The 25,867-nt window shown below is 39.0% G+C and overlaps 2 protein-coding genes across 3 annotated transcripts in view; both read left to right on the top strand.

Annotated features, from left to right (window-relative positions):
- Window positions 1-25,867, top strand: part of LOC138356891 (uncharacterized) — a 418,031-nt gene that overhangs the window by 285,714 nt on the left and 106,450 nt on the right. The gene's annotated exons all lie outside the window — the stretch shown is intronic.
- LOC123765520 (2-aminomuconic semialdehyde dehydrogenase) lies at window positions 1,357-24,732 on the top strand. Of its 2 annotated transcripts, none has more exons than XM_045754158.2 (10): window positions 1,357-1,514; window positions 10,811-10,985; window positions 11,854-12,054; window positions 12,695-12,906; window positions 13,941-14,107; window positions 16,232-16,327; window positions 18,229-18,308; window positions 19,084-19,255; window positions 21,100-21,309; window positions 22,798-24,732. In XM_045754158.2, the coding sequence occupies exons 2-10, from the start codon at window positions 10,816-10,818 to the stop codon at window positions 22,945-22,947; spliced, it is 1,458 nt and encodes a 485-aa protein (XP_045610114.2). In that variant the 5' UTR covers window positions 1,357-1,514; window positions 10,811-10,815; the 3' UTR covers window positions 22,948-24,732. The 2 variants fall into 2 exon arrangements, with proteins under 2 accessions (XP_045610114.2, XP_069169336.1); XM_069313235.1 differs by lacking the exon at window positions 1,357-1,514 and adding an exon at window positions 9,489-9,914.

Raw genomic sequence — 25,867 nt, 5'->3', positions numbered from 1 at the left:
GTCTGTCCTTCATGGACAGTGTTAGAGATGTGGTCAACATACAGTTCGGTGATTTATTGAACAATCAACCACAGGTGATTGTAGTGCTTTTAAACTGCTAATCTAACCTACATACATAAATACATACAAATATTTACGTCTGTCCTACATAAAAAGTGTTCGAGGTGTCTGTTATAGTCATTAATGACTATAATGGCCTACTGCTGTTTGGTGGTCAATACAATGTTAACCTCTACAATGTTTTTTAGTTTAGTTCATTTATTATGCACCCCATACCCATCTTGTGGGCGGTAGTGGAAAGGGTTACAGAGGCACATAATGGGCTCAGGGACAATGTTACTGTATTACATTGTTAATTTAACCAAGGTGGCACTTTCACCAATGTAATTCTCCATGTTAGACTTACCCTCTGGTAGTTGCACATAATTAAACTTACCCTTGTCACACTTTCCAAGTTAAATATACAAGGTTAATTTCACGATGTTAACCTTAAGTCACTTTAATTCAACAAGTTATAGTGCATTGTTAATTTACAACGTTAATGTTATCACAAGTTTTTTTACCCAAGGTAAAACTTTCACTTATCTTAATTACCCTTATTATACGTTCAAACATAGAATTTATAAATACATTTATTAATAAACTTTCATCGCCATAACATAACATAACATTGTTTCCTTATACTCATGTACGCACGTATAACATTGTTTACTTATACTCATGCATGTATAACATGGTTTCCTTAATACTCATGTATGTATACTTGCTACTCACGTATACTTTATCCATGTTTCCGTATTAATGTATTCCTTTGAATCATTTGTACTTCAGTCATGCAATCATCTTATTCACGTACATGATTCATGTATTGATTTTACTCATCAGAAGATGAGGAGGGAAGGGAGCTATCAGGAGATCTCGCCAAACTATTACGACGATATAACACTTGGAAGGGGTCAGGTTAACTGGGATGGGACGGGGGAAAGGAATGGTGCCCAACCACTTGGACGATTGGGGATTGAACGCAGACCTGCAAGAAGCAAGACCGTCGCTCGACCGTCCAGCCCAAATGGTTCAGGGAAACGTCGTCGTTCCTTCGCATTATGATGAGTGATTTGGTCATCTTATCTTCAACCTCGTTATTATAACTCGTCGTCTGCTTATAATCTTTCAAGGCAGATTCTTTGGCTAACTCATCAACTATCATGCATTCGGAGGCCAAAATGAGATGGAATACACATGAAATGGACCGTTGCCATCATTAATAATTTTGCTGTATTTATTTATGTCTAGCTTCAGACACGAGTATGTTACAATTGCACACGCCAGTGCCGACTCTCTCCCAGCTGGTAAATGTGGCAACTGAGGCTGGATAACCTTGATCAAACCAGCATGACAATCACAGCGTAGTGTACGACCAGACGCTGGACGAGGAGGACGTTGTGCGGGGTGACTTTCACAGCTACATCCATCCATCCATCCACCTTCTACAGTCATCTTCAAAACATCAACAGGTATAGCGCACTTGAGAGTTTAAGGTGTGTGTGTTTTGTGATGTGTAGCGGCAATCCTTGCCACTAGCAGCATTCTACGTTATTATTGAATTATATTAGATGGTATAAGTTGTTACAGTTACGGCGCAGCTAACGTAAAGTGTCCCATTGGCTTAGATAGTCGTCAAGCGCCGGGCGCCGCTCGCTTTACAATGTAATCGAGTGCTTAGTGTGCGTCTTGCTCTCGAATTCACTCTTCGCTCAGAAAATTTGTGATGCACTCTTCAACACAGCAGTCATAATTTGTTTTAGTCAGGGAGAGAAAGCGTGTTGTGTGTGTGTACTCACCTATTTGTGTGTGTACTCACGTATTTGTGTGTGTACTCACCTATTTGTGTGTGTGTGTGTGTGTGTGTGTGTGTGTGTGTGTGTGAGAGAGAGAGAGAGAGAATGGAGTGCTCAGCACTACACTTTTCAGTGTGTTGATGCATAGACTGGTAGCTGTCATTCATACCTACACAAGTCGATGAGGCTGCATCATTGCAAACAGTGGTAACCGGTTGCAGACTCTCCTTGATATGCTTGCAAATAGATGTATTGAATGTGGGCTTACCGTCTCCACATAAAAAAGCAGGACTCAATTTTCCCTCTTGTCCCCCAAAGAAACAACAATCGCCCTTTTTTTAAAGTCAATGATCAGCGCATCAAAAACTGCAGGCAATATACTGTGAATATCAACAGTAATACTAAGCGAACTACACTTTGGCTTAAAGAAAGATTAAAGCACGTAAAAACACTGCTGGAATGCATATTATTAATGTTACAAATTTGAAAAAGGCCAATATGTTCTACATGATGTTCATTAGGTCCCTAGTTGACTATCATACCCTGCACCTTATAAATCTCCCAAAGGCTAGGCTGAAAGTATTGGAGGAAATTCAAAATGAACCACGAGGATAATACATGGAGCCCCCAGATGCACAAGAATCATCAACATGAGGGAAGAACCTGAAACTCCCAACCGTATGTGGAAGAATTAGGCATCTCAATATAACTATGAGTGTAAGGGTCATGACAGATTCAACATCATCAGTTCTACTAAAAGAGATAAACTGACTGGTGTTATTTATAGATGGGTGAGTGTTACCAACGCACTTGTACTAGCTGTTGCTGTTTAAGATTCAGCTACTGGGAACAAAAGTTCCAAGTAGCACGGGCTATGGTGAGCCCGTAGTGGACTTACCGGGCACAGGAGCGGGGCTGTAAGTGCAGTACTGTACTAGCTAATGATGTCCCATTATATATGTACCCTAAAATACAGTGTCTTACATCTCCATCAGCAAAAAAGAGTAAGGAACACCCAGCAATCCCCAAAGCAGCAACACTTGAAACCTTTATAAATAATTTTGGTCCTCACGAGCACTATGCTTACACTGACGACTCTGTTCAAAGGCCAACAGGGTGCACTGCAGATCTGTAGAATACACAAAGACAACAAATGTACACAGACCACCAGTGTGAGACTGTGCCTTAACTCCACATATGCAGAATTAGCTGCATGACAAATATTGGAGTAATTTTCTGTGATTCAAATCAGCTATTCAAGCATTTCAAAACTTAACATGCAAAATAGATACCAAGAATGTTGTAACATCAATTACAAGCAATATCATTAATACACAGAGATAGAATTTGTCTCATTTGTATGGGAACCATCTCACATAAGTGTTGTCCAGCATGATATGACACATACAAGACAGCTAAAGCTGCATGTGATAAGCCTGAAATTGAGTTAGAGCTGGACATTCCAAGATATAAGTCCTGGACATTCCTGGAAAAATATAATTGTGCTCTACAAAGAGCTTGCTAGTCCAGGCTAACAGAATTAAGACTCGCATGTTCTCTCCTGATTCCATGTATGACTAACATCCTGTGAGATTGGAATATTAGATGAACTCATAGCTTATTTCTAGAATAGGGTAGTAGCACTTTGCTGTGTATATCTATATTTTTGCTAATAAAAAAAATACGCGTATGTACGCTCAAGACATGAGGGCGGGGAAAGGAGTTTTTTTTCACTCGAGTTCATATCTGCTATATTGTTTCCACACGAAAGTTAAATAACAATCACTATGGATTATTTGTCTGTTGTAGTGTTTTAGTTGTCACTTAAAAATTATACGAGATATATTGTCTTGTACAGAGGGGGGCACATTTGATGGTGCTACATAACCTTCCCGGTTTGGTGCCTTCTTTTGATAATTACTTACTTGTACGGAAGGTGTAACATGTCACCTTTCTCTCCTCTCCACCATCAGTTCAGTTTAATTCATTTATCATCATGATCATAACTATCGACAGCATATCACTGCCACTACCAGCACCACCAACATCACTGTCACCACAACCAACATCACTGCCACCACCACCCCGGGAACAAACACTATTGCCACCATCACCCTCATAGCTGTTACCAACACAACTGGCACCATCTCTATACTGCCGGGTTCTCAACAACCTCCCCTGTTATTTCCCAGGATTTTGTCCAGATTAACTTTGAACTCTGCATTTACGGCTTCAGTGAATAGGCGATTCCAGATTATTTCCTGAAAGATTGTTCACACATGCATGTGTACTTACAGTATACATATTACACACTATTAGTATAATTATATTATATATATATGTATATAACATATACAGGAGCTATATCTCGGAATACTTGAGAAGACACAAGGGGACCTATTTTCATCGTAAGGGGTACTAACACGACTTAAAAAATCTACTGTGTGAAAGTAGGGACCAGGACGAGGAGACAGTGTAGTTGGAAGATGAATTCCCAAATGAGCCAGACATACAATATCCAGCTGGTGAGAGGAAGTCCCATTGAAACGTTGTATGGGGAGGGAGGAAAGCTCCATGCACCTGTCATCTATAAATATCTTAAAACACAAGGGGGTTGAGAAGTCATTCCAGACAATTAATATTGTAGCTGGGTTAAGAAGCTGAAACTTGATTAATGCAAACATAACTGGATAAGTATAGTGGGGTAAGAAATGATTGAAAAAGGTTGAGAGAATTGTAGCTAAACATGCTGGATAACAGAAGGGAGTGCGGTGACATGATTGTGGTATGCAAGATAGTCAGAGGGATTGGCAGAGCAGATGAAGTTGAAATCTTAAGTGTATGAAACAAGAGAACAAAGATACATGGAAGCTGGAGACCCAGAAATACAACAGGAATACAACAAAACATTTACTCAATGTGACAGTAGCAAGGGAACTAGAAGCTACTTCCTTACTTAATTATATGACTAGATGTGATAATTTACCCGTGGACCATTAATACTAGTGGCCCCGATGAGGACAGGAAGCCGGCAGCCCTATTTGCCCTGATTATCCTTTCCAGCTGTATTTTAAAACCCAGCAGAGTTTTGGCGGTTACGGCTTAGGCGGGTAGGCGGTTCCATGTGTTTACAGCCCTATGGGTGAAAAAGCATCTCCTGTTTTCTGTCCTACATTGTCGCTTGTTGAGCTTGAACCCGTTGCTCCTCGTTCGTGATACATCTGACTAAACAATTTGGAGGTTGTCTGAATCGACATCCTCCAAATTGTTTAGTATTTTAAAGGTTTCGATGAGATCCGCCCTGTCATGAATGAATGCATGGATTGTATAGGTAAAGAGGGAGCGGGAAGTGGGGACAGACGTAAGAATAGTCCGGAGAAGAGGCTTTGTAGTCGTAGAGAAAGAGCCATGGCTTACCCAGCAGCAGGGCGATGATTCTTGGGTACTTGTGGAATTGATGGACCAACCAAAGCACCAAAGGGGGGGGGGGGGGCCAAGAAGTCAAAGCGACAGCCAAAAGGCCATACTTTGCCTATATATATATTTTTTTTTTTTGGGGGGGGGCCTGGCTGTACCAATTATAGAGCAGGTGAGTTTGTGAAGGCCTCTAGGTCTTCCGTTTTTTCTTATTCTGAACCCTGCTTCAGGCTGACATGGCTGTGCTGTCATATTGGACTTTGGTGAGGTGGGTTCCATGAGGAAATCTTGTACGGAGTAGGTGGAGTACTGCGTCGATGGAGCTCCTACTGAGAGTTCCTCGTCCGAGGAATCCGCAGTTGGTGGAATTTGCTTTGGCCTCACAGCCTGTTGTTGGCTCTGGAGTTGCAGTGTGGCAGTAGAACCTAGGTCAGTCGCTTCGGTGGTGCTGTTGGTGGTCGTGGATAGCACTTCAGCGAGGGCATCTGCTGAGATATACAATACAATACAATTTTATTTAGGTAAGGTACATACATACAATAAATAATTACAAGGATTGTTTGACTTATAGGTAGAGCTAGTACATACAATGCCTAAAGCCACTATTACGCGAAGCGTTTCGGGCATGATAAACTTAAATGACAAGCTTAATACTAATTGAGCATAATGAGTAGAATGAAAACAAGAAATGAAAACATAGATGAAAAAGCAGCACAAATACAATTATGTCGACAAACAGCGCTCTTTAAAGAAAAAAAACAGACATTGGTTGACAATAGAAGGGTAAGGTAGGTTACAGGGAATTTATTAGGTATAGCTTCGCTTTTAACTTAAACTGGTTGAGAGAGGTACAGTCTTTAACATGGTTGGGAAGGTCATTCCACATTCTGGGCCCCTTGATTTGTAGAGCATTTCTAGTTTGATTAAGTCGTACTCTAGAAATATCAAAACTGTATTTATTTCTGGTGTGATGCTCATGGGTTCTGATACAACCTTCTATGAAGCTTTTGAGATCAGGATTGGCATTATAGTTTAGCGTTTTATATATGTATAATACACATGAGAGAATGTGCAGTGACTTAATGTCTAACATATTCAGAGATTTAAGTAGGGGTACCGAGTGATGTCTGGGGCCAGAATTGGATATTGTCCTAATAGCAGCTTTGTGTTGAGTAATTAGAGGACGTAAGTGATTTTGGGTAGTAGAGCCCCAAGCACAAATACCATAGTTGAGATATGGATAGATAAGGGAGTAATAGAGAGTCACCAGGGCAGGGCGTGGTACATAATATCTGATCTTAGAAAGAATGCCCACAGTTTTTGAAACTTTTTTTGATATGTTTAGAATGTGTCCCTGGAAATTAAGCTTGTGGTCAATGAGAATGCCAAGGAATTTGCCATCTAATTTGTTACAAATTTGGGTATTGTTTATTTTGAGATTTATTTGATTAGAGGATTTATTGCCAAACAGAATATAGAAGGTTTTGTCAATGTTAAGGGTGAGTTTGTTGGCAGTTAGCCACAGATGGACTTTATTTAGCTCAGTATTTACTGTGGCATTTAGAGCAAGGGGATCAGGACTGGAGTAAATGAAGGTTGTGTCGTCAGCAAATAGAATTGGTTTGAGGTGTTGGGAGGCATTTGGAAGGTCATTAATGTAGATGAGAAAGAGGAGAGGGCCAAGTATGCTGCCCTGGGGAACACCAATGTTGATGGGTAGGGTGGGAGAAATTGTATTATTCACAGAAACATATTGGAGCCTGTCAGTAAGGTAGGATTTAAGGTATTGTAGGGAGTGTCCTCTGACTCCATAATGATGTAATTTAAGAAGAAGGTTTTGGTGGTTGACAGTGTCAAAAGCTTTACGCAGGTCCACAAACAACCCAACAGGGAACTCATTTTTATCAAGAGCTGTATGAATCGAGTTAAGCATACTAATAAGTGCATCGTTAGTGCTTTTTTTGGGTCTGAAGCCATATTGGCAAGGGCTAAGTATATTGAGTTTGGCTAGATATGAGTAAAGCTGCTTATAGATTAGTTTTTCAAAAATTTTTGACAAGTTTGGCAGGATAGATATAGGTCTGTAGTTGTTAACATCTGTGAGATTACCACATTTGTGGACAGGCGTTACTCTCGCTTTTTTTAGAATATCTGGGAAGGTTTGGAGTTCAAGTGACTTGTTGAAGAGCAAAGCAATAGCAGGGGCTAAAGATCTGGAGGCTTTTTTGTAAATTAAAGTTGGTATCTCCTCAAGGGCACCAGACTTGGTTTTAAGGGAAAGGATTATCTCATTGACGTCAGTGGAATTAATAGGCTTTAGGTACAGAGACTGTGGATAGTTACCTGAAAGATAGTCATTAATGTCTGTACTGGAAGATGGAATATCATTTGCAAGGGATGAACCAATGGAAGAGAAGAACCTATTGAACTCAATAGCAGAATCAGAGGCTGAAAGCTGACCATCGTTATTAGACAGGAGAGTCGGTTTGTTATTTAAAGACTTCTTTGATCCCAATATTTGAGAAATTGTTCTCCAAGTTTGTTTAATGTTGCTCTTTATTTGGGTAAATTTATCTTCGTAGTATTTAGTTTTGGCTCGTCTAATTATCTTAGACAGCAATAATGAGTAATTCTTTGAGAATTCTTTGGAGACAATTCCTAACCTATACTTCTTCTCAAGGTCATGTTTTTTATTAATAGATTTAAGTATTCCCTTTGTAAGCCAGGGATTGTTAAGCCTTTTGGTTGTGACTTGTTTTGTAAGCATAGGACAGTGGGTATTATAAAGGCTAAGAGTTTTTTGAAGAAAAGATTGCACTGCTAGGTTGATGTCCACTATGTTACCTAACTCGGACTCCCAGTTGACATTATCAGCAGCAGTTATAAAATTGTCTATAGCAGTTTCATTGTGTAGTCTAAAACGTATCACTCTTGACTCAAGAGGTGGTTTGCTAATGTTAGTTAAGAGAAATGTGGGGTAATGATCTGTAGTGCTATCGGTGATTATACCTGAAGTAAGCGGAGAGGTTATGTTTGTCCAGATGTGATCGAGCGTCGTGGCAGTGCTATCAGTGATTCTAGTAGGTCTAGTGATTAAGGGTATGAGGAAGCAGGAATTCATACAGTTGAGGAAGCTAACAGCAGTGGGGTGTTCAGGCTCGCAGAGGTCAATATTAAATAGATGATGATGGATGATGATATAGATGATGATGGTGGGATCTTTGTGGGGCTGGAGTGGAAGATGCTGCTGTTTGTGCAGCCTGGGTCTTCGATGGAGCCGAAGTCTGATATGAGATCGACTCGGTAGTCGACCTTGAGGAAGTGCCCTGTGTGGTAAGGGAGGGAGTGAGACTTGCGTCAGGGGTTATGATGTAGTCCAGGCCATTGGCTAGGTACAGTGCGTTCAGTTCCCTGACGTATCAATGGTTGTTGGGTCCGGCAAGCCTCTCTGCTAGTCTAATAAGACCAGAGCTAATGCCTGCACGTGATGCAAGGGGCTGCGGAGGTGCCTGTGGGGCTCCATTGTGAAGGTTGGGTCGCCTGGTGGGAGAAGCCACTATTTAGTATGACTGGAAAGTCTTTGATCGGTTGGTGGAAGCTGAGGTGCTGGGTTGAGCGCCTGCACCTCCACCTGGGTGCCGCTGGATCACGTCTTGTTTTCGCGTTTTGGCTTTGCTACTGCCGTTTGGCATCCCTTTTCAGCGGTCCGATTGTACGACGCCTGGCGCACATATTGCCTTGGGTCACAGGATTGCTGATAGATTTTTTTTTTTGACGTGTACTGGCTGGTTCTCCTGGCAGGTTGATGGTGTTCGGGGGCCAGCTTGGCCGAGAGGTGCCGGGGGTTGGCGGGTCTTGGTGGGCTCCTGGTGTGCCCTCAGTCGTGGTGGGCGGCCGGCTTCTGCTCTGCCCTCATCCGTGGTGGGCGGCCGGCTTCTGCTCTGTCCTCATTCGTGGTGAGCGGCCGGCTTCTGCTCTGCCCTCATCCGTGGTGGGCGGCCGGCTTCTGCTCTGCCCTCATTCGTGGTGGGCGGCCGGCTTCTGCTCTGCCCTCATTCCTGGTGGGCGGCCGGCTTCTGCTCTGCCCTCATCCGTGGTGGGCGGCCGGCTTCTGCTCTGCCCTCATCCGTGGTGGGCGACCGGCTTCTGCTCTGCCCTCATTCGTGGTGGGCGGCCGGCTTCTGCTCTGCCCTCATTCGTGGTGGGCTGCCGGCTTCTGCTCTGCCCTCATCCGTGGTGGGCGGCCGGCTTCTGCTCTGCCCTCATCCGTGGTGGGCGGCCGGCTTCTGCTCTGCCCTCATCCGTCTGTGCATTTATTTGCCGTATGGCATATTAGTTTCCAGTGATTGGCGTCACTCGTTTTGCGATTTGGCTTGGCGTTTCACCTTTCCTGGCTTCGCGATTCACCCTTAACGGGTACGCCGGGGCGCATCCCATCCCACGATCGTCGTCGCCCCTAAATCAACAACAACAATGTGAGGTTGCCCCTGTCATGCCTGGTTTGCAGTGTTGTTATTCCTGTGGCCCTCAACCGTTCCTGATACGAGAGATGACTAAGCTCTGGGATAATAATAAATACGGTCAGATTTTTACAAGAGATAATGGATAACTGAAATGTGAAACCCAAGATCTGGAGCTTGATTTGGCAAATTCTGCCAGGTGAGTACTTAAGTAATGCACCAAGAGAGAGGAGATACTGGAGGCAGACACATATTTAAATATAAATGTATGACAGTTTGACTCTGCAGATATCAGAGATATTTATTTCTGGTGTTGTGCTCATGGGTTCTATTACACCTATCAAAACAAAATTTCAGTTAAAAATTAGCATTCAGGAACAAGGTTTTGTACATGTAGATAGCACACCCCTTCATGCAAACTGCACCTATTCTCAAGAAGAAGAAGATAGCACATGAGAATGTGTGGAGTGAGTGTATGTTTAGCATGTTAAGGGACTTACACAGAGGGGCTGTGCGTTGTCAGAAGACAGAGTTTGTTATAGTTCTCATAGCAAATTTTTGCTGATAGACTTGAGGTAATTTGCTGTGGTATTTCCATGCACAGATACCATTTATGAGGTTCCCTATTGCTGGTTTTCTGTGTAGTCTAAAGGTAAGTTTATTGGTAACCAAGGGTGTTATATCCATGTTTGCCGAGAGAAAGGTAGGATAGTGATTGGTTGTTCTATCAGTGATTATATCAGAGACAAAGGGGGGGGGGGGAGCTGTTATATTAGTCCATATGTGGTCCAGGGTTGTAGCAGATGTTTGAGTAATTTATACTAATATTCTAATATCTAATGTAACTGTGGCACAGCGTCAGAGCACTCGCCCGGCGTTTAGTGGGAACGGTAAATGATTTGGCGGGTCGTATTCGGGGGAAAATTGTAGCTTATTCCCTGCAAACACAATTAGGTGACCCAAACCCATCATCAGGTTTGGAGGCTCGCAGCAAGCAATATTTATGAGCTAAGCAACTAAATAACCAAATAAACAGGAAGAGAAGTAGACATGCAGTTCCATTTTCTAAATATTGTTCTTCCCATCTATCCCCAGGCATAATGGATGCAATGCCACCCCTAGAGAACTTCATTGCTGGGACGATGGTGCAATGCAAGCGTCTACTGGACTCCTATGATCCTAGCACTGGGAAAGTTTGGGCCAAGATACCAGACTCGTGCATGCTTGAGGTTGAGGCTGGTGTGGCAGCTGCCAAGAGGGCCTTTCCAAAGTACGTCTTGTATGCTGATGATGTCTAAATGTATGTTTTACTGTTTTACAAATTCTTTTAAATTAATTATAAGACATGGATAACAGATCTTAATTATTCAACTTAGGATTTTTACTGATACAGTATTAGTTCATGCAGTTTAAAACCCTGACTGGGCTTCAGTTGTAAGCCTCTGTAATCTTCGAGGATTCAGTGGAGTCCTGGGTTGCACGGCTTTTGTTTATGTCGTGCTGTGGTGGTCTTGGGCACTGGCTTGGGAGTACCAAGTGAGCAGGTTTGAATTCTCCTAATGGCTCCTATAAATGAGAAAATCATAAATCACATTATCTATATTGCAGATGACACAAAAGTCTATGGCAAAATGGGAACTTTTTGAATTTGAACATTGAGGCCTTGTTAAACAACCTATATGAAGCCTACTAATAGTCAAAAGAATGGCAAGTGCTTCATAATATTGAAAAATGCCAGACCTTATGTAGAGTACTGTATTACAATACACATCATGACTACCACATCAACTTGCTCAGCAAGTAGGAGCTGAGGTAAGGGAAAATAGGAATAATCAAATGAACCTTTAATTTAAAAGAAAATTAAAGTGGTTATTTAGCTGTACAAATCTCTGGTGAACCATCATCATCCCGACTACGACATCCAAGCATGGAGATCACACCATTAATAGATAAAATAATACAGTATACTAGTATTTTGATATAAATAATAAAGTTGATGAACAGCATTTTCACTTTGCTTAGACTTTTATACTAAAAAAATATGTTCAGGTATTACATTTTGAATTCAGAATTCTTGAGCTATGCAGTAGGTTTATAGGCCTGGTCCGTGTAAACCTTATTTACAATTTATTTTCCAGATGGTCAAGTCTGTCTGCTCAAGCGCGTGCAAACCACCTCTTGAAGGTGGCGGATATACTTGAATCACGGCTGGAAGACTTTGCTAGGGCAGAATCCAAGGACCAGGGCAAACCTGTGTGGCTTGCTAAGATTATGGATATTCCCAGGGCAGTGCTTAACCTCAGACACTTTGCCCACACCATTCCTCACCAACTCAACACGTAAGTCTTGTGACAAAAAAAAAGAGAAAAGATATTGTACAAAAAGAAATTGTAGTTAGCTTTTAAAATATGAGTGCTGCATCCTTGCCTTAAATCATTTTTTTTGTTTTTTTTACATAGGTTGGGGATAGGAACAGATGACTTCTGATGCTTCAGAAAAGTTTAAGCTTTTAAATTGATACACACCCAGTACAGTGTTGTAGATATGGACTGTACTGTTCTTGACCTTTCAAAGGGTTTCCCACTGTGAGGGACAGGAAGCCTGTTAAGCTTACCGAGATTCTTCTGACCTTGACCAGGATGCAATCCACAATAGCTGCTTCATGCCCACGTACAGTACCTATTTATTGCTAGGTGAACAAGAATAAACAAAATGTTTATTCTTGTACTGAGGTCTCCCTCGTCCCACAAGGTTAAACTACTTACCCTCCACAGGATGCAACACCACAATGGTTGCCTAACTTCTGGGTACCAATTTACTGCTAGGTGAACAGAGGCATTAGGTGAAAAAAGTGCCCAACCAGGTAAATTCAAATTTTTGTCCTGTCCGGAAATCATATCTGAGATCCTCGATTGTCAGTTGAGAATGAAACCAACTGTACTACTAGACCCTTGATATGATAAATTTAATTTTACTCAGGTCAAATATGCAGCCAGAGGCAGGTGTTGTGAACTACACCATCAGAGAGCCTGTGGGTGTAGCTGGTCTTATCATTCCGTGGAATCTGCCACTATATCTCTTGACTTTCAAGCTTGCTCCAGCCCTTATGTGTGGCAACACTGTTGTTGTTAAACCATCAGAAATGACTTCTGTTACTGCCTACATGTTCTGCAAAATTCTCAAAGAAGTTGGTAAGTTTTTTACCATTATGGACTAGCTTTACAGAAACTAACATATGTCAAGTTCTAATACAATACAGTATAAACATGTTCAAGGCTGTGGAAAACACTGCAGCGGTAATATATCAAGGATGCAAAATTAAACCACAATAATATATTTATGAGAATATCTCTGGTGCAGGATACTGTATATTTTTCTCATAGATATATCATGTTGTTATGATTTTATTTTGTGTTTGGTGAAAAACTCCATTACCTGCACCAGAGCGTATGCAAGTTATATGTAAAACTTGGACTAGCTACCATCTCAGTGCTTCCGGACTCCTAATGGATCCGGACAGACCTCAGGTTGTGCAAACTTAATGGTATAGAGGAAAAATAGGGTTAGGCTCAAGAAACACCCTAAAGTCCAGTTTCCCACTCTTTTTATCAATATAACACCTATTTTAACATTTAATAATTATACTCCTTCCACTTGCCAGCCAAAATTAACAGTACATAATAAAGTCCAGAATGCTTGGAATGTGAAATGATTTAAGAACACAGAAAGAACATAAGATTAAAGGAAACTATAGAGCCTATTGATCCATATGAGGTAGCTCCTACTTGTATCCACCCAAATTAATTCACATTATGTCTAACCTATGCTTTAAAACAATCCAGCAATCCCATGCTATATTATCCTAATGTCTATTATGCTACTGTGTCATGTTATGAATCTGTTATCTGTTATGTTATGAATAAAAAAAAATAATGAAACAAGAGTTGTGGTGTACAGTATTTTGTATCTCTACACGTTGCTGTAAATGTGGAAGACCCCCATGTATTATGCAATCATCAGTGCCGATCTGCACTTAACTTGTGTACTGAACTATCAAAATTCACCTGCACACTTTAAACCTTGCTACAAAATTGCTTGCCCGCATACCATCGAATCGTCATTCTCCAATACTGTACAGCTTTAATCGTAGGCTGCCTGTAATTGGTTATGAAACTGGATACAATACAGTACTATATATATATATTCCGTTATGTATCTTTGGCAGATTTCCCTGCTGGTGTAGTGAACATGGTATTTGGGCTCGGTTCATCTGCAGGGGAAGCTCTTGTAGTTCACCCTGATGTTCCCCTAGTGTCCTTTACTGGCTCTACAGTCACTGGAAGACACATTGCTGAAGTCGCTTCTCCCATGTTCAAGAAATTATCGCTTGAAGTGAGTGATGTATTCACATTTATTTTAATAAGATGTACTTGCAGTAAGGGAAGAAGAATCAGTCAGGTTCATAGGGCTTTGAACTTAGTATATTGTACAATACAGTACAGTACTGTATTCTGTAAATTATGGATAAACTCTGTAACTGTAAATTTATTGGCTTTCTTATTGGTACCACATGTACATTAATGGCATTGCACAGTGGCTGATGTTTTTGTCATTCAGGCAGCCAGGTTAAGGCCAGCACTGGCTTGATGACCACATGCACAGCTAGATATACTGTACAGTATAGTATATAAATAATTGACTTCTGTCCCTACCAGCAATATAATATATACCAAGTCATCTTTCTGAAATGATAAAAGCTATAGCATCATTGGATGGAATGACAGATTAACCATAAACCTAATCTGAATTTACCTGTTGCAGGCCTAAATAAGCAATCTTAGGCCTAACATATGCATTCGTAAGCCTTAAGCATTTAGTATATACTAGGCCTAGGAAATGTTAGAAATTTGGATTTCCCGTCTTTCTCAGACCCTCTACAAAATGAAAATTCCAAACGAGGACATATTATTTGATGACAGGTTTCATTATTCAGTGGCACCTCCAAAATCCATGTTTATCATTTCATATCTGTTCTGGATTTTTTAAAAGTTTTAGTTATTTGTCCCCAATTTTCAGAAATGTTCTTATGTAATACATGTTTCAGCATATTCAGAAAAATAGATAATGATTGTGGACATATAAATAATAATTATGCATAAAATAAATTCTGTATGAACAAATAATTTATTCACTTAACTTTCTGTAGGACAGGCTGGCCATGATAACCCAGAGGCAGCAAAATGCAATTAAAGTACTATGGTATATCATGCTACCTGTTAAACCATTGCAGTCACCCTGAATTGGTTTTGAAGTCCTCAGTGTCCATGACTACTGTCATTCATTCAGCTACAGCCAGCCCTTGGCTGCAATGCTTTAACATTCACTGGTAATCAGTGTCATCCAAATTCATATACTGTACAGTACTTAGACAGTTTCAATGTTTTATGTCAATACTCTTTCCACCATTGTTCTCTTTTATTCACAATCTATATGATTTGCTTCCATAAATCTCTGTGTCAGGAACTGCACTATTACCAATGTTTTAATCATATGCCAGGTGTTTGTGTTTCCAGTTTCGATCATGTTTCTCTAATAACTCGGCAATCTTATAATAATAATAATTTTGTCAAGGACAGACAGCTTGTATATGTACATAAATTAAGCTTAAGTCGAGGGGGGGCCCCCCCCCCAAGGTTGAATTACCGACTTCTCAGGATTCGCCTTCCCAACAGTTGCCCAACTCCTAGGTACCTGTTTACTGCTAGGTGAACATGGGCATTAGGAGGTAGGAAACATACCCAACCATTTCTGTCCTGCCCAGGATTCAAACCCGAGATTTTCAATTATGAGTTGAAAATGAACCCAACTATACTACCAAGACCCTGAAGTCCTCTTACCCTTGTCTGATTTACCAATACTTCTCCTGCCTCATATTTGGTTTTAACTCAAAAACAATTATATATCGGAAGGAAAACCAATGAGAATGCTGGAATCAAGAATCAAGAAGTTTGACAACAAATACAAGCAACAGGCATGATCAATGTGTTTGTTCATAGTAGGTCTGGATGCCAAAAAATAAAGTAATTATCAAAAAAAAGGCACCAAGCCAGGCAGGCTATATACCACCTAAAAATATAAATCCCACAAACTTCTTTGTTCACTTTATACACTGCACATTAAGCTTAGTAAAACATTTAGAAAATTTATATGATTTACAAATTAAAAAGCAAAATATAGAAAAAAATAAATACAGTAATACAATTTGATGTAAATTATTACATGTAATGAACTAACAATCTGGATTACATTCTTCCTCTGGAATCAAGATTTTCTTTTTCCTTGTTATAATATCTTGAGGTAAAATTAACTAGATGGACATGATCCATTGTTAATAGGAATCCATTAGATGGAGTGCTGATTTTTTGGGAGATGCCATTGTACAGGAGCATAAGGTGGTCTTTTTCCATTACAATAGAGTTATGGTATTTATTTGATGGTGATTATTGTATATTTCAGATGGGTGGCAAAAACTCAGCTGTGGTGTTTAATGACTGCGACTTGGATTCTTGTATTGAGGCACTTAAGCGAGGTTCTTTCACCAATCAAGGAGAGGTAGGTACGATACTGTATACCAGATTTGTTCATTTTATTATCTATGACTCTTAATTTATAACTTTCATTCCCTGTTCTGTCTTGGGTCTCCTTGAATAGTTAGGATGCACGAATGTGAGATTTTCTTCTGCCTGGATTTGATTGACCAGGCCCTCTTCTGTTGTTAGCATAAGATCTAAGAGTGCTATTTCCTTGGATAGTAAATTTACATGTGGTCAACAAATTGGTCTCCTTTTCATGATGTTAGATTCATCCAACTCTTGTCTATTGCTAACATTCCCCATTGAAAGCGCTTGTGCCTCAAAATCTGTCCTAATAGCTTAATGCAGGTCTGTAGTTTTTCCCCTGTTATTGCTGTATCTGGTCTAGAGTTTTTTCTGGTATTAACTCATTTTGTCAGGGACAGGAACCCCACAGCAGTTGCCTAACTCCCAAGTACCTATTTCATACTAGGTGAACTTTAGGTGAAAGGAAATGTGCCAAACGATTTTTGTCCTGTCTGAGAATCGTAAGGTGAAATGTAAGAATAGGATGAAAGTTATGGATGGGATGAGTGTAATAATGCAATCAAATAAGAATGGGATGAGATAAGAATAAAAGGGTAAAAAAGAAAAGGGGTTAGGCTTAAATCAGGTCATGTTTATTAAAAAGGTTAGAACATTTTAGTATGTACTGTGAAAGGGAAAGAGTCAACAGCAACAAAGCCAGGACTAAGGTTTATGTTGGGTATGTTGTGTATCACAACCATCTTGTCGAATCGGCTCTGATGCACAACCAACCCAACATGCACCCGAGTCCTGGCTTTCTTGCTGTTGACCCTTCCCTTTCACAGTAAATACTTAAATGCTCAAACCTTCTTAACAAACATGACCTACTTAAGCCTACCCCCCTTCCTTTCCTTTTTTTCCCCTCCACTTATTCTTACCCCATCCCATTCTTCCTTGATCCCATTATTACACTCATCCCATTTGTACCTTTCACCTTATTCTTACCTTTTTCTCTTACCTGCTCCTCATCTCACTCTTTCCTTATTTTTTTGCCCGTTCATTTCTTCTCCCTCACACTCGACTTGTTAATGGTCCAGGATGGATCGAAACGTCATCGTTTATTCATCTTTTGATGTGTGGTTTGGTCATCATATCATCGGCCATGTCATTGTGACTTAATGTCTGCATTTACTCTCTGGATTTTATCCTTTACATACAACTTGCTCTTTATGAACTTATAGAATAGGCTGGGTTTCTTTTCATATATGTCTGCTATCCATTTCTCAAAGTTTCTTACTGCCTCTCTTCTTGCTGCCTTATAGAAGTTTCTTGTTTGTGTTACTGGTATGTTTAAGAGTTAGGCCTCCTCCTTTACTGATTAAATTTGTTTGTATTTTTTTCTCTAGCCTTCTCACAATTCATCAAACCAATCCTGATTTCTAGTTCTGCATCTCCATTTTGGTATAATTATTTGTGTACTGTACCTTCATCATATATCATCACTTGTGCAGACAAGGAGTCACAATAACATGGCTGAAATATGTTGACCAAACCACACACTAGAAAATGAAGGGACGACGACGTTATCACTTGTATTATAAAATTTGGCATAAATCTCTCTCTTGTTTTTTTTTATTCTTTGCTTAACAAAAAATCTTTCCAATCAAATTAATTTAAAAACTTGCTAAGTTCCTTAGCAAGTTCCTTAGCATTAGTCCTCTCTTGAAGTCAGGTTTATGAGCCATTTCATTCCCCCCCCCATTCTCTTCTAGATTATAATGTGTTGCACATTTAATTTCCAATAGGACATGGGTGTTCACATGTTAGTGTGGTTAATACATTAAAATGTCGGGTAATGTATATACTGTACAGAATTAATTTTAGATTGTTAAAGTAATGAATTGTTTATTTCAGGTGTGCTTGTGTACCTCCAGAATATTTGTTCAGCAACCACTCTATGAAGAATTCTTAGATAAGTTTGTGGAAGTTACAAAGTGAGTACAGGTACAAGTATAATTTTAAAGTTTTAATTTGTATTGTTATGCAGCTTATCTTAAGAATATATTTTAAGGGTAGGAATCCAAATTACTGTAATGCAGTAATTTTATTACTGCATTACTGCATTATTTTTACTGTACTATTATTTTTATGTACTGCATTATTTTTACTGTTCTAATTACTGTACTGCAATTGGGTTTCATTCTTATATTACAGTAGTACTAAATTAAAATACATCTTCCAAAATGGATAGTATTTATAGTAAACACTATTGATCAGACATACAAAATGGAGTATTGTACGCAATTTTTTTTTTAAATTTTGTGCTATCGGAATACTCGGAAGAAGTTGAATAGTAACTATACAACCTAGCCTAACCTGTCTTAGGCATAATATACACCATCTTTGCTGTACATATTATATATATATGTGTTGTACTAGGGCTAAGAAAGTTTAGGTATGGTTGTTGCTTATTTTCTCGTGCCCTTTTGAAAAAGTAATTGTATTAAAATTAATAAAATTTTGTATGTGCAACAATCCATTTTTGTATGTTTGATCAATAGTTACTATAAATGCTGTCATTTTGGGATGATAAGATTGTTTTATTCATGATTATTCCGTAAATGATATACAGCTCCTGCAGAAAAAAAAATTCTTGTCTTTGGAAATGGTGTTGAAGTATTGTAATCTAAATGTTTTCTTAAATGTTACTCTGAAATTTGATGTTAATATTAACTTAACACATTATGTTGTTTGGAAATATTGTTTCAGGGAGCTGCAGGTAGGAGACCCATCAAATGATGACATGTTCATGGGAGCCCTCATCTCAAAAGCTCACCTGGATAAAGTTCGCAGTTATGTTCATTATGCTATTGAAGATGGTGGTACAGTTCTGTGTGGTGAGGGTGTGGATCTTTGTATTCTTCAAGAGGAGAACAGAAATGTAAGCAATTCTATTCTATGAACTTGTCATTTTGTTTTTTTTTTGAGATTGTAAAGAAATATTGCCGTATTTGTTTTTCTATTTCATTCATACTACTGTATTTACCTTCTGGCACCCTTTCAGCCCGTTTTTCAACTGACCTATGATGATTTACTGTCCCACCAAAATACGTATCTGTTTTTTTCCATTCCTTTCAAAATTTTGACCTACTAGTAAACTTGTGAAAGGTACCTGCTGCATCTTGTTAATTGTTGCTACCAGTACCAGTGGCATCTCTAGTCTCTTATGTGCTGCATTCTCAGTTTGCGAGAAGTGGCACAAAAGGATAACAGAGGCGCAAGAAGTCTTAAGCAGACTTTGGTGGATATTTTACATTAGCTTTTACAATTTATCTACACACACACACACACACACACACACACACACCTTATAATTATAACGATAGCTAGAAACACTACTTTTGATGGTGCTACATGGCCTTCCAGGATTGGTGTCTTCTTTTGATAATTACAGTACTTACTTACTGTACTAGTAACACACATCTTGCAATGTCATTTTGTATGATTTCCAGTATATTACAGTATTATATATTGGAAGTACATTATGCAACTCATTTTGTTAATGTGTAAAATAATTTTCAATTTTGAATATTACAGGGTAATAGGAGAGTTGCATAGTAGATAGCTATCCCAGTCCTTGTGGCAATCACATTTTTGACAATTTCTACAATGTTCTATACATCTTATATACAATCTACTCATTGTTATGTAACCCATGCATTTGAATGGTGTAATTGCAAATAGATCATATGTGTTGTAGTTTGTTGACTTAAAAAAACTGGGGGCTCGTTTCCTGAAGCCATTACTGTATATGTATATGCATCTTACCTTTTTAATTACCACTTACAAGATGGGGTATTGGGTGCATAATAAATAAAGTAACAGCCATAGTGCATATATCATATAAATGTGTCCCTCTTTCCCCACACTAAGACGTAGTGTATATACCAGATATGCATGCATGCATGTGTGCCTCAAAGCATTATATGACAGTGCTGGGAAGATGGGATACCATGAGTGTAGCTCTCATCCTGTGCACTTAGGTGTAATTACCTAAGTGTAAATTACACTCAAAATGTACAATTACACCTGCATATTGTGAGACCTAAACTAGAATATGGAGGTATTAGATATGTTAAATATTGATATTGTGATCAGAAAAAAATAGAGGTACAGTAATATGATAATCACATATAAAATTGTAACATGAATTGGCAAACCTAATGAGGATTTTTTAAATTTAGAACATCAAGAACATGGAACATCATGATCATAGCTATCATATTTTAATTACACTTTAAAATACCGAACAAGTTGCAGACAACATCTTCAAAAGCTTAAATGTAACACAAGAAGAGAAAAACCGTTTCCAGCTCAACAAACTACAATGTAGGACAGAAAACAGGAGATGCTTTTTCACCCATGGAGTTACACTATGAACCCACAGAACTGCCTACTCACTTAAGCTGTAAATGCCAGAACAATGGCATTTCAAATTCAGCTTGAAAAAGTCATCAGAACAATGGGGGGGGGATCTTAAGCTACCAACTTTCAGTCCCCATTGAGGTCACTAGAAAAATAGTGGCCCTCGGGTAAATGCAGGTGATTACATATACACACACACACACACACACATTTTTTTCTCTTTCTCACCTGCAGGCTTTTTTTAACCTTCTCATCTGAAGTTATATTCCCATTCTCACCAAAATATATATACGTAGTTTCAATCTTGCATGAAGACATATTTGCTCTAACTTGAAGGCATTTTCTTATTTACACTTTCAGGGATATTTCATGAGACCAACTGTTATCGTAGGATTGGATGATAATTCTCGCTGCATGCAAGAAGAGATTTTTGGACCTGTGACATGTGTTGTTCCTTTTACCACCGAGGAAGAAGTAATTAATCGTGCCAATAATACACCGTATGGTCTTTGTGCATCTGTCTGGACTTCAAACCTAGGAGTGGCACACCGTGTAGCTCACAAACTTAAGGTGAGACATAACTGAATTGTTTATTTTCAGTCTGAAATAAAAGTCAGGCTTTGCATCAATATAAAAAGTACCTCTCTGAGCAGACACATTAAGTTGGTCCTTAAGGTACAAATCGGTTATAGATAGGATTCATGAACAGTCAGGAGTACAACGTTCGAACAATGGCACTGTCAAATATCCCTGGTCTTTGCAGGGTCATATTAACCAGTGCATGGGAAGTACATACCTGTACTGGTGAAAAGCTTAATCCAGTTCAGAATATCAGAGATACAATACAATGAAGCTTCCGTAACCAACTTTGTTTAGGCTGTCAGCAACATAAATTGGGAGGTGTAACTTAGTACTACAGCGTGGAAAACATCAGTGTAGGTGTGCAAACATTTCTTCATAAACTAAGCATGTACAAAATTCACCATCCCATGATTACTAAACAAGTCACCACTAAGAGGCTATAAATAATTCATGGCTTACAAAAGTCATGCTTCAATCAATAAAAAGCATTCATTTGAGAAGAAATACAGGATAGGTATTATACATATATTCTAGATAGGTATTATATAATACCTATCCTGTATTATACAGGATAGGTATTATAGATACAGGTTATACAATGCTATGCGTGTTAGTAACTTTACAAGAATGTAAGAATTATTGTATATACAGTATAAATAAAAATCTGAATATGTATAAATATGAATCTGCCCATAGCTGAGAATGAGAAAAATGAGTAGGAACAGAAGCAACTACAGTAAATGTTCATAAATTTATATAGTACATTGTAAATGTACTTGCTTAGAATTGTGCTTTTCATATTGAAACAGAGCCTGATTCCTGAGCTTTTATTATTATTATTATTATTGTTATTATTATTATTATTATTATTATTGTTATTATTATTATTATTATTATTATTATTATTATTATTATTATTATTATTATTATACAGGAGTTCTTACATTTTTGCATAGCCACTAGCATGCATAGCATTTCGGGCAAGTCCTTAATCATATGCTCCCCGGAATACGACCCGCCAAATCGTTTAACAACCAGGTACCCATGTTACTGTTGGGTTAAACAGAGGCGCCCAGCAAATCCTCCCTGGCCAGGATACGAACCCAGGACAAAGCACTCGCGAAATACCAGGTGAGCGTCTTGCCGCTACGCCTCAGGGACTGCCGCTAATACAGTATTAGGCTGCTATAGAAGTTAAGCTTCAGAAACTGATGCTGGTGCTGTTTTGCTATAAATGCAACTGTTTGTTTAATATTGACCTCCTGTGATAGGTGCTGCTGTGATTCTCCTTGATGCTATGTAGTAAGATATGGGGAATAAACAAGTGTAATTTTGCAACATCTTTAACCTTGTCTTATATAGAACTGTTCCTCTCTTTTTTTTTCTCTTGGCTGTTGCCTCCCAAAAAGCAAAAGCCATGCATGTGGAAAATGTAATAATAATGATATCTATACTATTCAGTTTGAATTCTTTCAGGTAGGGACTGTGTGGACAAACTGCTGGCTTGTGCGAAGCCTTGATATGCCTTTTGGAGGAGTCAAGAACAGCGGGATGGGACGTGAAGGCACTCAGGACTCTCTGGAATTTTTCACAGAGTGCAAGACAGTTTGCACAAAAATCTCTTAGTGTAAAAAATAAATTTTTTTAACCTATATATTCATTTAATTAGTGTACTCATATTAAAAACAAAATCTGAAGTACAGTATATGAATTGTTTCTTAAATTTTTTTGTAATTATGTATTGTAACAATTTAAAAAAATTTTGTTTATTTTATGAACATTGACATTCTGCCAGGTAGATTTTGCCATAGAATGTTGAAATAACATTACAGTACAGTACTTCTAAATGATATAGCTTTGTATTATTGATACAAGTTTTTTATTGTTAGGATGTAAAATTATCAAATTGTAATTCAAAATGAGGCAGAAAATTACCAGAATTTGCTAGAATGTTATTTGCTGTTATACTACCTACATTTTAATACATAATTAATTTAGCATATCATTAATATAATCATAATTAATTTAATATATAGTTAATATGAACTAAATGTCAACAATTCAGAAGAGGGGTTAAGGAAAATAAATACACTGAACTAACCATATATATATGAACAACAGACACAAAAACAATGGGACAATGTTCAGAATAATAGTGTGCAGGATGCAAGACCTCTAGGACCTCTCAGCCCCCTAGGACCTCTCAGCCCTCTAGGACCTCTCAGCCCCTAGTACCTTGCAGCCCCCTAGGACCTCTCAGCCCCTAGTACCTCTCAGCCCCTTAGGAGCATTGCTGGGAGTTTAAATTGCTTCTACAGAGATGCCAGAAGATCAGTCCCCTACAGGCTCACCATAGCTGGCAAACTTGGAACTTTTTCAGCACCAACTGTTTGGTGAATGTTGCAAATTTAATTGATATTACTAGTAAAGTGCATATTTATAATAATATCAAACATAAATAGCCACAAATCATTTAAGATTAATTAAAAATTATGTGTCTGGAAGTTAAATCAACTCCATAGGCCAATAGTTTTATTATATTAATGCTATTGTTATTCATGTTTAATCTTGCAAATTTATATATGGAGTTTTCTTGAAGCACAGTTAGTACCCACAGTAGTAATTGATGGGAAAGGTCCCAGAGCTTGGTTCAGATATGTTGATGTTTTCACTATATTTGACGAAGATCTCGAGAATGTAGATAGGTACTTCATAGGTACTTCGAGGGTCTTGATAGCCTAAAGTATTCCATACAGTTTAGTATGGAAAAAGAAGTTAATAAAACTCCACTTTTTGGATTGCATTGTAGGTTGAAGCAATGATCAATATACATTTTGTACTTACAGGAAAAAGGCACATACGAACCTTCAGTGGTTAGGTGCTTAATAACACACTAGTTTATATAGCAGCTACCTTACACTGTCAAAGTAGGAGAGACATAAATGTATGTATATATATGTATGTGTATACAGGATATATGGAAGCTGGTCAGAATTGCATTTCACCTTTGTAAATGCACATTAAAGACATTATGTAGAGAAAAAAGACACATCGAACACTGTTTATGTAGGGCAGACGTTAATTTGTGTATTTATGTATGTAGGTTAGATTAGCATTTTATACGGCTTGGTGCCTTCTTTGATAATTACTTAGCATTTTATAAGCACTGCAATCACCTTCTGTGGTTGAGTGTTCAATAAAACACTGAACATTATGGTTAACATATCTCTAACCCTGTCCATGGAGGACAGAAGAAAATGTATATATGCTGCTTAGCATTGTAAATGTGTGGCCACGTCTCTGTTAAAAAAAAAAAGCTGCTCTGCTTTAGGCTTCGTCTCAACTTGTACGACACTGCTAACAACCGACTGCTGTAACCAAGACTACTAAATAAATATCAAAACCACTAAACTTTGTGTATCTAATCAACCAAATAAACGTAACATAATCATACATTACATTGGTAACGTTGCTATTCCTACTACAATATTGCCTATTCCTGCTACAGTATCCCCTATTACGGATTAAGATTCCCTATTCCTGCGATAGTATCCCCCTATTACTGATTAAGATCCCCTATTCCTGCGACAATATCCCCTATTTCTGGTACACTGTACCCTATTCCTGCTACACTATCCCCTATTGCTGAATAATATCCCCCCCTATTCTTGCTACAGTATCCACTATTCCTGTTGCAATATCCTGTCGTGTAGAGAAAGTCAATTTGCAAGGTAAGAAAGAATGTGAGGTGAAAGCTGAGAAGGTATATCTTGAGGTTATCTTGAGATGATTTTGGGGTTTAGTGTCCCCGCGGCCCGGTCCTCGACCAGGCCTCCACCCCCAGGAAGCAGCCCGTGATAGCTGACTAATTCCCAGGTACCTATTGTTATGATCTCAGCCTGCAGGAGAAACGAGTCTCCCTTCTTGAGAGTTATTCAGCAAGCCTGACCTAACTAGAAGGTCTAGCAAATATTGAGGTGATAACCCATGTGAAAAATGGTATGGTGGATTCAATGAACAATTTAAGATTATGGGCAATGAAGAAGAAAACAGATAAATGACGGGCTAGGAGATGTGGACATTTTGCTGGAGGCGTGAGGCTCGCTTCCGGAGGACCTTGACCTCACTTGAGTGCCAGACATCGCAGGGGGAAGCCGCGCTCCGTTTGAGCTCCCGTCAGAAGGGAACCCCTAGTGATATATCTCGAAGAGAAGAGAAGTGTGCGGACGTACCAGCTGTGGAATCGAGCTGGGAACGTTGTGGTCTCAAGTCCTGGTCGACGAGCAGATATTAAATCGCCCAGAAGCATTATTGTGGGCCGTGGGAGCGCCCTGACCAGACGGCGTCAGAGGAAAAGCGCCCTCGACCAGTTAATCTGTGGTAAGCACGATATACGCCAGTTCATAGTGATTGCATTGTAGTTTGGTCGTGTGCCCAGCGACAGTAGCGATGTTTATTTATAAGTTAGACATGTTTTAATAAGGCAGAAGGCCTGAAATAGGAGAGTGAAGAGGGAGGAACACGGAGCGACGTCCGTCCTCTCTGA

The sequence above is a fragment of the Procambarus clarkii genome, chromosome 7 (assembly GCF_040958095.1).
Source record: "Procambarus clarkii isolate CNS0578487 chromosome 7, FALCON_Pclarkii_2.0, whole genome shotgun sequence".
NCBI classification, from domain to species: Eukaryota; Metazoa; Arthropoda; class Malacostraca; order Decapoda; family Cambaridae; genus Procambarus; species Procambarus clarkii.
The sequence above is the reverse complement of the archived record's forward strand: the minus strand, read 5'-3'. Positions and strand labels throughout refer to the sequence as shown.